We start from the raw sequence: 13,500 nt of genomic DNA on the forward strand, positions 1-13,500 counted from the left end.
GACAACATTGCCAATGTCACTTAACGAAGAAGATATTACACGGCTACGTGGAACAGAGCTTAGAACTGATACATCATTTTCATAGCAAGAATAGTTTAATCTGACAAGAGCAGATTAAAAATGCTCGTCAAAGCTTGTGTTTTATTTGCTTTCCTTGGATTAATTTCAGGTAACAAAATATGACTTTAATGTTTGGATAGGCTAAATGAAGAAGTTGTAGCAAGGGATTTAGCCTATAGGCTAAGTTAAATTAAGAGTCCAAAAAAAAACATTGAGAGTTCTACAGTATCATATGGTGCTAAAAAATTTCGATTTTGGAAGAAAATAAGCATTTATGGACTGAAGACCTAAGCTTAATCCATGTCTGAATTTGAGTAAAAACTATGGTAGGCCACCCTAATTTGGTAGCTAATTTACCCTTAAGCCTTTAAGGGTAAATTGTGGTAGATGGTGAACTAGCTAGAAGGGGTTATCTGTATAATTTTAATACTATCATTACAGTTCCTGTAACTAATAATGCTAAGAGCATTAAGGTGAAACTTTTAAGGAGGGTATAGGGGGACTTTTAATTAAACAAAAAAAAAACAGTATGTATATAAGTTTTCAAAAGGGCATATAAGTTACTTCTTTAAGGGTAAGTTGTAGTAGATGTTGAAATTAAAAATTAGAGTGCCCTTTTTAAGAAGCAAAAGAGATAGGCCTAGGAGGACAAGCTGTCCTCCTTTCAAGCCCATTCATTTTTCAAACACAACCAGTTGGAATGTTTAGACAGCCATTTTGTTCTGCATAGTAGAACAATCCAGAAACTATGTCTCTATGATTTTGGTTATCTCAACCTCCCACAATTGTGTATTTGGCCCACTTTGCTTAGAACTTAATGTTTCTTAAAAATTAATTCAAAAGGCACTGTCTGTATGGTTACCAATAAGACACACGTCCTGTGGTGGTGCAGTGGATTTGACCTTAGCTTGGTAATATGGGACCCAGAGATCAAATCACTCTGCAGAAATGCACTGCAGGGACCTTAGTAGTCAAGAAGCATTGTTAATTCTTAAATAAAAATAATAAACCAATAAGACACCTCAGCAATATTTCATGAGCAACTTGGGGTATTGAAACTTTTAAGGCTACTACTAGCCTACTACTACCTCTGTTTACAATTTAAATGAATCAAAAAAGTGTAAATGTATCCAGGTTGTCAAAGAGCTTAGATTAAATTTTTGGGAAGAATATTAAGTATTTTTTATGTCTACTTGCTGAGGTATAAAATTGAATACTATTTGTGTTAGGATTAAAAATAGTTGAAAAAAAAAAAATCTCCAACATACAAATAGCAAGCCAAACTGGATCCTTATAGAAAGTAAATTAAAACAAATTCTGAAAAAGAAGTTTTTCAAAGAAAATGTCATGTGTCTTGAACAGTTTTGGAATCAATAATAAGTTTTTTTGGAAGGGGGTAAAAATAACAATAAAATATTGTTTTTTGTGGTGGGGGGGACTTAGGCTATGAAGGGAGGGCCAGTGGTCAGTTCACATGATTTTGGAATAAAACATTGTAGATAAATGACAAGAGGCAGGAAGGTGAAATGAATCACAACATATCATCTGTATGCAGGTTGTCAAAAGGACATAGCAGCAATATCTTAGGAATAGTCTGGTGTGTGAAGTTGTAACTAGCATGGCTTGTTGTGGGGAATGTTGAACTAACCAAAAGAAAATATTTGCTTCCTAATTCTTCTACTACTGCCACTAATGCTAAGGCTACTGCTACTGCTAAAACTAAGGGTATTAAGGCAAAAAATTTGGTAAATATTGAAACTCTATGGAACTAAATTGAAACACACTATGCTCACATAGATTCTTAAGAGAACATATCAGAAATGCTTCATGAATGGTTGATGGTGCTATGTTGAAACTTATAGTGTGTGTTGAAGGGGATGTGGAAGATACTAGACATACTATGCACATACTGCTACAATTATTGCTACTATGCAAGCTCTGAGTGTTAAGGTGAAGCTTTCAAAGGATATTTTGGCAGATATTGATCTAGATCAAAACAAATTTTGAGCATGTAGATTTTCAAAAAGATGACAGAGCAGTATCAGGACAGCTTACATTATCAAACAGTTTGTGGTAACAAACTGTAGTAAGGAGCAACCCGGCTCATTAGTAACCAAAACTCTAAAAAATTGTTTTTTTATATCAATAGCTACATCAAAAGAATCACATTTTAATGCTGATTTTAAATTTATAAGTTTCATCAAGTTTAGTCTTACCCATCAAAAGTTACAAGCCTGAGAAAATTTGCCTTATTAAAGAAAATAGGGGGAAACACCCCCTAAAAGTCATAGAATCTTAACGAAAATCACACCATCGGATTCAGTGTATCAGAGAACCCTACTGTAGAAGTTTCAAGCTCCTATCTACAAAAATGTTGAATTTTGTATTTTTTGCCAGAAGACAAAACACAGGTGCATGTTTATTTGTTTTTTTCTTTTCTTTTCCCCAGGGGTAATTGTATTGACCAACTGGTCCTAGAATGTCGCAAGAGGGCTCATTTTAACGAAAATGAAAAGTTCTAGTGCCCTTTTTAAGTGACCAAAAAAATTGGAGGGCATCTAGGCCCCCTCCCATGCTCATTTTTTTCCCAAAGTCAACGGATCAAAATTTTGAGATAACCATTTTGTTCAGCATAGTCGAAAACCATAATAACTATGTATTTGGGGATGATTTACTCCCCCACAATCCCTGGGGGAGGGGCTGCAAGTTACAAATTTTGACCAGTGTTTACATATAGTAATGGTTATTGGGAAGTGTACAGACGTTTTCAGGCAGATTTTGTTTGGGGGGAGGGGGCTATGTTGGAGGATCTTTCCTTGGAGGAATCTGTCATGGGGGAAGAAAAATTCAAGGAAAAGGGCGCATGATTTTCTAGCTTTACTATAAGAAAACAATGAAAAATAACCATGAAAACGTTTTTCAAATGAAAGGAAGGAGTAGCATTGAAACTTAAAACAAACAGATTATTACACATATGAGGGGTTCTAAAAATACTTTAGCATAAAGAGCGAGGTATTTAGGAGGAGATAAATACCTTGCTCTTTATGCTAAAGTATGTTTAGTAATTTCAACTATTTATTCTATGGCCTTTCTGATTCAGGGGTCATTCTTAAAGAATTGGGACAAAACTTAAGATTTAGTGTAAAGAGCAAGGTATTAACGAGGATACAAACCCCCTTGTATACATAATAAAAATATAAGATTATGAAAGTTTGTTATGTAAGTTGCTAATTTATATGTTATGTATATGTTTTACTAATAAAAACGTTTGTTAAAAATTAAAAGTTCTAGTTGCCTTTCTAAGCAACCGAAAAATTGGTGAGCAACTAGGTCTCCTTCTCCACCCCTTATTTCTCAAAATTGTCTGATCAAAACTAAGAGAAAGCCATTTAGCCAAAAAAAGAATTAATATACAAATTTCATTTTAATAATTTATGTGCGGAGAGCCAAAACCAAACATGCACTAATTCAAAACGTTCAGAAATTAAATAAAAAAAATTAATTTTTTTTAGCTGAAAGTAAGGAGCAACATTAAAAACTAAAAGGAACAGAAATTACTCCATATATAAAATGGGTTGTCCCCTCTGCAATCCCTCGCTCTTTACACTAAAGTTTGACTCTTTACCACAATTCTACTTTTTAAAACAATTAAGCTTCCAGATAATTTAGGCTTTCAGCTTGTTCCTGAAAGTTTTTTTGTCCTAATGTAATGTTTTCCTAGTTGGAGAAAAGCCACTCATCAAGAAATCTAATGATTTCATGTCATGTAAAGGTTTGAATCTTCAAACTAAACCACACTTTTTAATTCTTTTAAGTTTTATAAATCAGGACATAGCAAAGATATGAGGCTCAAAGCACTTTCTTTGGTTAAGTTGTAAAGAAAGAACCAATGTAGATACTTCAAAAGACCTTTCAAGGTTAAAATTTTCATTGTTAAAATTCTGGGACCATTTGAAACCAAAGGTCAATGAGTAAATATCAGGCAATGGATATTGTTCTCTCAGTGAAAAAACTAAGCTCAAAATTAATTGATGAAGTGCCAATCCATCTTGGTCTTAACATCATCTTATCTTTCTCTTTTGCTAAATTTGTATTTCTTTTTCTTTTATTCATGTTTTTTGTGTTTATTTGTAGTTCTTTTTCTCCTTGTACTTCACTTTTTCCCTTATGTAAGTGGGTAAGAAATAAATTATTATTATTATTTATTCCTAAAAGGTTCATTCATCTAACTCAACTAATTTCCAAGATATCAAAAAGCCCCTTGTGTAGAACTCTACCATTTTTTATTCCCTATTCCATGGCATTTTCAAACACAGTAACCTCTGCTCTCATTATTAAACCATTGCCCCTCCCTAATGTTTTCAGCCAGATTGATAATAACTTTGAGATAAATAAAGGAGATCAGTCTCACATGGTAAAAAAATGAAATAATTTTAGTGGCAGCATTTGCTGAATCAGTTGGTAAAAATGACCAAACAGTTGGTAGAACCTGGTTGATACCAGATCAAGTCCATGGAAAGTAATTGTTCATAGTTCTTAGTCCCAGCTTGTTTTCCATATGCACATTTAATATAGGGCAACTGTCATAGGAGAGTTGCTACCAGTTTTGTATTTTCAAACTATTTTCTTTATCTATTGTTTTACCTTGCTGTTATAACTTAGCCTCCAAGAAACTGAAGATAACAAAAAGATCCAAAACAAATACTATTGGATATTCTGCTCTACTAATGCTACATATACCTTAAATTGTAGCTAGGAGCAATCTAAGGATTTCTCCTTGTAGAGCTCCAGAATGATAACTTTAGTTGTATACAAAGTTCATTAGTGGTTAAGTGCTGTTCCATGTTCAATAGCATCCCAATTGAGTTTACACTCTCAGTAGGACCACTCAGCATCTAAACTTCATTTCAAAATATCAATGGATTCAGCAGTAACTGTTTCATTAAGTAGTTTCTTCTAACTGTTGACAATATGCAGAATGGAGTGTAGACTCTAGATATTGTGGATTGCTTGACAAGTTTCAGGTGATGACCTATAGTTCCTGAGTTGATGCCAACAGTAGAGAATAATGCTGGGAGAGTATTAGGCCTCAATAACTTGTACACTAAAATGGCATCCCATCTATTTCTCCTGTAAACAAGCGTAGTTCAGAATATCTCTGAACTACCCATTTGGCATCCCATCTATTTCTCCTGTAATTCAGCTTTGATAGTCTTACAGGATAGGAAAGCTCCTGCATGCCAGATATCACTTTAGTGGCATGTCTCTGGAAATCTTCAAGAACTGTTATGTCTTTTTGAAAATAAGGGGAGGCAAGAGATATTCTAACTTCAACCTTTGGATGCACAAGTCTCTTAAATAGAAGACTGATAATTTTAGGGGAATGAAAGGGAAATAGTATATAAATCAGTCTTCCTTGCAAACATATGTATATTGAATTTTTTTCTTTTGAAAGGTATGATTTTTTTTTCAGCCTACATTGTGGCTTGCAACAAAAGGGAGGCTATGTGTATCATTACATTTATTTCTTTCAGATCTTTCTATTCACCTAGCCAAATTATGATGTAACTTAGAGTTTTGTTAAAGGATGATTTAAACTTGACTAAAAACAGATAATTCATCCTGTATTTGTATATTTTAATATGTTTTTTAATCTAAAATAAGATGTTAATCGCATTTAAAAAACTTAACATGGTGTATAGACAAAGATGAATGTCAGCTATGAAATGATTGCGAGTTTGTGCCTTTTTTTGGAGACAGTAAAGCCACAGGATGGAAGGGAAATAGCATAACAAAAACGGAAATATCAAAAAAAAAGGGAAATATAATTACATTAATTTGTTTCAGATCTTTCTATTTGCCTAGCCAAGTTATGATGTAACTTAGAGTTTTTGTTAAAGGATGATTTAAACATGATTAAAAAACAGATAATCCATCCTGCATTTGTATATATTAATATGTTTTTTAATCTAAAATAAGATGCTAATCACATTTAAAAAATTTAACATGGTGCATAGACAAAGGTGAATGTCAGCTATGAAATGATTGCAAGTTTGTGCCCTTTTTTTGGAGACAGTAAAGCCACAGGATGGAAGGGAAATAACATAACAAAAACGAAAACATCAAACAAATAAGGGAAACATCATTACATTAATTTGTTTCAGATCTTTCTATTTGCCTAGACAAGTTATGATCCAACTTAGAGTTTTTGTTAAAGGATGATTTAAACTTGAATAAAAAAACTGATAATCTATCTTGCATTTGTATATTTTAATATGTTTTTAATCTAAAATAATATGCTAAGCACATTTAAAAAATTTAACATGGTGTATAGACAAAGATGAATGTCAGGTATGAAATGATTGCGAGTTTGTGCCTTTTTCTTGGAGACAGTAAAGCCACAGGATGGAAGGGAAATAACATAACACAAGCGGAAATATCAAACAAAAAGGGAAATATCATTCATATATATGCTTATTTGTTTCAGATCTTTCCATTCACCTAGCCAGATAAGATTTGAAACTTGACTAAAAAACAGATAATTCATTGTGTATCTGTATATTTTAATATGTTTTCAATCTAAAACAAAATGCTAAGCAGATTTCAAAAATTTATCACAGTGTATAGACAAAGATGAATGTAGCTATGAAATTATTGCAAGTTTGTGCCTTTTGTGGAGACATGTGCCTAAAGCTTAAGCCTACGCATTTTTCACATTTACACATTTTATGTTGTTATCCCTTTGCTTTTTGATACTTTTTAGGGGAAGTTTTCTTTGCATATCTCTGTGCATATATATATATATATATATATATATATATATATATATATATATATATATATATATATATATATATTATATATATATATATATATATATATATATATATATATATATATATATATATATATATATATATATATATATATATATATATATATATATATATATATATATATATATAATAGTTACTGTGCTTAACTTGCTTGAATTATTGCAGCTGAAGAATGTAAGAACCCTCAACTTTCCTCTCAGTCTTTTTCAACATTAGATGGCACTGTTCTCACTCATATTGGCTATGTTGTGAAGTTTTCTTTGAGCTGTGACAATACTGTGGATGTAAGTTCTCTTTATTGTATGTTAGGGTACAATCACCCTTCCTGAGAATATTTTAAAATACATGGAAATGTATATACAGTATTTTTTTGTACAAAGACTGTTTTATTATTCTGTCAAATTTTTTATTTTATATTGATCTATTATTTCTTTATAACTTAATTTACATTCTTATTGCTTTCTAGATATTCATAGAAATTTCCGAGCTTTTAGAATAATTTAGTTACAAATCCCTGGTTTTGGTTTGTTTCTGTTTATATTCTTCTTCTTTGGTTTCAGCATTCAGCCCTTTTCCTTTTGACTTGCTCATTGAGTTGAGATGAGCTACAGACAATGATTCCACTTGTTAGTGTATTGTATCACAAGGGTTTACAAACAACATAAGTAAAATCGAACTCAAAATTTTCAAGTTATATCATAGCAAAGTTTTTTTTTATGTATATACAGAAAGGACAGAACTTCCGTAAAATTACTTATTCTCTTCTATACCTTCTGTAACTATTATAAATTAGAACAAACAAAAAGAGATCTGGCGAGTGACACCAAAATAGAACACTGAGATTTCCATAATTTTCCTCCAATATCTTATATTTCCTGTATAATTTAACAGTTTTTAGGTCTTACCAGAACTATAGGTTTCCTCGTTCGCCTGCGAGTCCAAGGGACTTGTCTGTCATGTGTCAATCCTAAAACACGGTAGTCCATCTGAGACTCTAAGTTGGGAAGCATATTAGACTTAGATCACTTGTTCGCCTGTCAATCCAAGCAAATTCACTTCCTTCTTTTGCATACAAGTCCCGTGTATATTGTCTGTCATGAGTCAAACCACACATGTTGATAATTCTTCAGTTCTATGGCTACCTACCTTAGTTGTACACTAGTATGGATAAACTAAACTGATAAACTATACAGGAAATATAAGATATTGGAGGGAAATTACGGAAATCTCAGTGTTCTATTTCTGGTGTCACTTGCCAGATATCTTTTTTTGTTCTAATTTATAATAATTACAGAAGGTATAGAAGAGAATAAGTAATTTTACGGAAGTTCTGCCCTTTGTATACATAAAAAAAAGCTTTGCTATGAAACAACTTGAAAATTTTGAGTTCGATTTCACTTCTGTTGTTTGTAAATCCTTGTGATATAATACACTAATAATTGAAATCATTCTGTCGGCCTGATATTCTTGATTTTCTTCTTGCATAATAATTTATTTGATATCAAACATATGCAGGGGGGGAGCCTTTGGTAAGACATTTTTGCGAGAAGTCTCTATATGGTTGGAATTCTTTAACACGTTTCATAGATTTATACTGCTTTTCTTTTTTCAAGTTCATTCCATTCCCTTGTCCATGCAAAAAAAATATTGCACACATATTCGATTTCAACCTAACCTTCCTAGGTTTAGGGGTCTAGTAATGCATCTTTTAATGAACAGACTAATATGTTTTTTTTTATAATATGGATCTACTAAGTAAATCATCAGATTTAAAATACATTTAGACTTCACACAAGCCTAAAAGCACAAAGAATAAATTGAAGCAAGAAGCCCTTCTTCATAGCCATGTGCTGGTAATAGCAAGTTCTTTTTTTTTTCATAGTTTCTTATCGGGAAACAAATGTTCAATCTGTCAAATCAGACAATTCAGCTGACGGTTTCTTTGAATGGATTACATTACTTTCTAGGGCTAAAAAATCTATAAAGTCATTGAAAGGTAACAATGCTAATGCTCACTTAGAGTACACTGGAAGGAGCAGGGGGTCTGGGACTGGTCTTCCTGAATTCCCAAGATTTGTACAATTATTGCAGATTTATCACGTGTCGCATCTATAAAGTCACACCTGTGGAGGTTGGGGGGGGGGGGGGGGGTAGATAGGGATCTGCCATGCCTTGTACAAAAACCAATCCAAGTCTGCCTGTAAGACCAACAAACAAAATTTTAATAACTATTCTACAAATTGTTCATCTTTAAGAGGCCTTTAGGTATTTAGCTTATGCTTGACATACGGTTATATTTTGCTTGGAATAAATTGCTGTTGACAATCTATTTACTGAATTGTCTCCAATCCCCTGCTATGTACATATATGACCAATTTGCTACTGATAATAAATCTTTATTCTAGATTCCTCTTTATGCTGAGTTGAATGGCATTCCATTGGCAGTTAGCAAGCCATCATCTGGTGGCTATTTAATTGGTTGGAGTGAAGAAGTTAAAAAAGCACCGAAAGGCGAAATTAAGATTAACCTATTTGATGAAGAAAATTATTCAGCTTATAGAAAAGCTCAGAGAGGTGGAGATGTGTCTTCGTTCCAACCCACTGCAGTATTGTCAGTTCACCACCCAGTAAGTTCCTCAGATGATATTTAGGGATTGCGTAGTTTAAGTTATTTTCAACTGTAAATACTGTATGCTGCTTAGAATTACTGTATGAATAACATATAATGGTGATTGTTTATTTTACAAAGGTTTCCTTTTTCTTCAAATTTAGCACCTGCTATTACCTAAAACTGCATTTGGAGGTCTTTTGAATTAAAAATAGAATATTTTGCAATTTTAGTTTGTTTGATTGTATCTTCAAACATCCACACAAAGTAAAAGTCGAAATTATGGTAATCATCACGGTATTTATTACGGTAATATCATTGAAAGTGTTGATTGGCTCTGATAGGTACATCAAAATTAATAAATATAGAATTAATAAAATTAAAACTACATTATTTTTCAGTTGCCTTATGGATTATTACCCATTCGTTCAAAGTTTCCTCAACATTGCACAAGATACTTTCAATCAAAATTAACAAATGTAGAATTAAAAAAAATGAAATTAGATTATTTTTCAGTTGTCTTATGGATTATAACCCATTCGTTCAAAGTTTTCTCAACATTGCAAAAGATGACACGAATTGCTTTCAATCTTTTCTTTTGACTCAGGTCTGAAATTTTTCTTCTGCAAATTGATTGCTCTCACTCTTGCTGTTGCCATTGTATAAAATAGATAGTCCGTTTTATATATTTCAACCGATGTTTTACAAAATCTTCCCATTTGAGAAATTGGGAGTGTTGACAAGTTGGAAACTATCATCTTGGACTTCCTTAGAACTATGAAGTTAGCTCCAGACTTTGAAGGTTACAAATGGCCTATTATTATTGCCATACTCCATACCTGAAACTCCTATACTCCCAAGAGTCCTTTAAAGGGTTTTGATTTAGTGGACATATTTGCAGAGGGTATTTACTTCATGGATAGTGGCAATGTTTTTTGCAAAAATTTATTAGCACCTCTGGCTTATACCCAGTACAATGTTTTTTTTATGCCTAAGCTTTATTATTAAGTATTTTTTTTAGGTTTTTTTCTGTTTATATTACTAAAAGAATCCCCCCCCCAATTCAATTTTGATAGCCCTGCGCCCTTTTGGTCAGTTCTATGAGCTTAGAATTATGAAGTTAGCTCCAGACTTTGAAGATTACAAATGGCCTATTATTATTGATATACTCCATGCCTGAAACTCCTGTACTCCCAAGAGTCCTTTAGTGTGTTTTGATTTAGTAGGCATATATGCAAGGGGTATTTACTTCATGGATAATAGCAATGATTTTTACAAAAGTTTTTTTAGCACCTCTGGCTTATACCTGGTATATTTTTTTTATGCCTAAGCTTTATTATTAAGTAATTTTTTTTAGATTTTTTCTGTTTATATTACAAAAAGAGGTCCCCTCCCCCAAATTCAATTTTGACAGCCCTGCGCCCTAATGGTCAGTTCTCTGAGCAGCTATGGTGGATATGTTGAGAAAATACCATTCAGTTCTGAAAGTACTTACATCCCTTATTTGAGCTAATTCTTTTTTAGGGATCCTACACTGGTCCATGGATCAATGCTGAATTAGCTGCAACAGTTTTATCTTTGGCAGTACTCTATGTAGCCGTCAACTCAAGAATGAAGATCTCTTCCTAATTCCGTTAAGACAGGATTTTTTGTATAATTTTAATAAATTAATTTTGGATTATGGGAATAAAACAGATAAAAAATATTAGTAATAGCTTAACCAGAAACGAATAATATAGGATATGTTTGAATAATAATTGCCGTCACAAATGATTGTTCAAAATGTTCTTCTTTATGCATTTCAAGATTATATGTAACTATTTCTAAAAATCTAGCTTTGTTAGTGTCAAGGTGCCCACGTAAAAGGTCTGCTCTCTTTCCCACCCTTCTGAAAATTGAAAATGTGCAATATTTGGGGTAATTGTGGTATGCTCTTTAAAACACTTTTCAAAAATTCCTCTCCCCTATCAAATTGTATGCAGGGGCCCTTTATTAAAGGAATAATTGTTGTCTACTTTGGTTCAGAGCAAAATAGGGCTAGGTCCAGACCAGTGTTGCTCATTAGCTGCCATAAGTAACACTAAGGCATAAGTAAGGAAGAAGGAACTACTTTTCTTTGAACATCATTGATTGCAGCATTAATAGTTGTGGACCTGAAAGAAAAAAAAGGGGGTGGGGGGGGGGGGGGGTAAATATAAACTTTGAAAAAGGGCTGTATAATATTTAGGATAGTATACAATTGAATGTTTTCATAATTTTTTTTCAGCAATTGCGATACTGTTATCTTTAATTCAAATTAGTACTATTACAAAAGTCTGTGACCAAGCTTCAAAATTAGGATAAATGCAGTTAATCATCTAGTGTATTATAGTTCGCCCTGGGCCATTTATGGTGAATAGGGTATTAACAAATGTTGTTAGAATATATTTAACCAACAGGTCCCTTCCCCATGGCAGCTGGGTTAGAACCCTTGGCCCCGTGTTGCCAAGTAGAGACATAGACCACAGGTCAATCAACCATCTATTAATTTCAGTGAAAGCGTAAAATTATGCTTTTTTTAAAACTTTACTTGTATATTTATCTCATCAAAGTTATACTTTTATTTTTAACCCCTTGTGAGATGTTATCATATTAGACTATGATACCCGTGTGAACTAAATAAAATTGTTAATTAGTATGCAGCTATCAATTAAAACAAGATAATTACAAATATACCCTCAACCTAGAGCGGAAATCTAATGAGCATAAGCATTTAACATAAATTCCTCTTCACTCAGCTAATTTTTTTCTCTTTATTTACTCTTTATTAGGTGTACTATTAAACTCATCTGAGTTGACAAAACCGAGTTTGAAGCTATTCATTATAGTAAGAAGATCCCTAGTACACCCTCAATATAGAGTAGATCTTAACAAATAATTAACTACACAGTTTCAATAGGTGTTGCAAATGATTCATCAGGATTTTTCAAAGCATCAGAATCAAAGAACGCTGCATGTAAAACAATCAAAAACACAGAAGCACCAAGGATCCAGAAAACTGCAGCACCTGCTCCAGCAATATAGAACAAGGGGAAGGACAGCACACCCACTACTGCATACTGTTGAGGGAGCGTTAATACATGGCTTCCAATCTTCAAAGGATTTTCAGAGCTCCTTTTTGACATGATATAACATCCACCAAGGCAAGCTGCTATAGCAATAAGTAGGAGTGGTGAAGTTAAAATACAAAAAATTGTAAGAGCCAGGAAAACACACAAGTAATTGCTTTGGAAGTGTTCTATGTTGGTGATTAGTCTGGATGATAGTTGTTGGATGTTGATAGCTGTTTTGAAGTTGGATGGAGCAAAAAAAACAGCCCAAGATTTGAGGTTCTTTCTTGCCTTTCCAATTGCTTCACGAGGTGATGGGATTTGAAGTTTAAATCTTTGTTCTGCCATCTCTGTAAAAAATAAGAAGAATGTAATTTATTAAATAATAAAAAAGGCTGCACACATTTTGAAGAGTCTGATATGTCAAACCAGAGATTTTCTATTAGTGTTTTTTTAATGTTAAGTTTATTTTGAGAGCAAATCAAGCATGTGTTTTGATGGAAAATAACAATTTTTTTCAAGAATTTTTTTACAATACAGATTTTACCAAAAGTACATCATACCACTCTCCAGAAAAGCAAAAGACATATCTTCATATTGAGCCCTGGTTCATGTCCTGTCAAAAGGAGTGGTCTCAAGACGTCCTGTGAAGATGGAAACGTTTTGAAAATGTGTGCTTAGTGCTCCCTAAATTTTTTCTTATCTAATTATTATTGTTTTTTAAAGGCATTTGTAACACTTTATGAAGGACATCCTATGTACAGGCCACTTTACTGAACAATTTAGGATGATTATAAGGTCTTATTAAAAAAAAACATATTAGGGCACCACCCTTAATTGAATCCCCCAAAATGATCTCGGTTCAAAAATACTGTCACTGTTCTAAAGGAGTTCTATTCTGTTTACA

General features: G+C 32.8%; 2 protein-coding genes across 2 annotated transcripts; one reads left to right on the top strand and one right to left on the bottom strand.

The window, feature by feature from the left end:
• Positions 1 to 8: 8 nt before the first annotated feature.
• Positions 9 to 11,209, top strand: LOC136029263 (translocon-associated protein subunit delta-like). Its single transcript, XM_065707504.1, has 4 exons — positions 9 to 169; positions 7,062 to 7,180; positions 9,302 to 9,523; positions 11,029 to 11,209. The coding sequence occupies exons 1-4, from the start codon at positions 121 to 123 to the stop codon at positions 11,131 to 11,133; spliced, it is 495 nt and encodes a 164-aa protein (XP_065563576.1). The 5' UTR covers positions 9 to 120; the 3' UTR covers positions 11,134 to 11,209.
• A 1,216-nt stretch (positions 11,210 to 12,425) lies between these two features.
• Positions 12,426 to 12,941, bottom strand: LOC136029690 (prenylated Rab acceptor protein 1-like). Its single transcript, XM_065708194.1, has one exon. The coding sequence runs from the start codon at positions 12,939 to 12,941 to the stop codon at positions 12,426 to 12,428; it is 516 nt and encodes a 171-aa protein (XP_065564266.1).
• Between the last annotated feature and the right edge of the window lie 559 nt (positions 12,942 to 13,500).

Source organism: Artemia franciscana, chromosome 7 (assembly GCF_032884065.1).
Source record: "Artemia franciscana chromosome 7, ASM3288406v1, whole genome shotgun sequence".
Classification (NCBI taxonomy): Eukaryota; Metazoa; Arthropoda; class Branchiopoda; order Anostraca; family Artemiidae; genus Artemia; species Artemia franciscana.

What these genes read in the sequence shown, in the direction of transcription:
- LOC136029263 (XM_065707504.1), top strand. Translation starts at nt 121, where the DNA reads ATGCTCGTCAAAGCTTGTGTTTTATTTGCTTTCCTTGGATTAATTTCA. An exon ending in TTTCCTTGGATTAATTTCAG is followed by an intron (nt 170 to 7,061) that starts GTAACAAAATAT and finishes GAATTATTGCAG; the next exon opens with CTGAAGAATGTAAGAACCCT. An exon ending in TATTGTCAGTTCACCACCCA is followed by an intron (nt 9,524 to 11,028) that starts GTAAGTTCCTCA and finishes ATTCTTTTTTAG; the next exon opens with GGATCCTACACTGGTCCATG.
- LOC136029690 (XM_065708194.1), bottom strand. Translation starts at nt 12,941, where the DNA reads ATGGCAGAACAAAGATTTAAACTTCAAATCCCATCACCTCGTGAAGCA.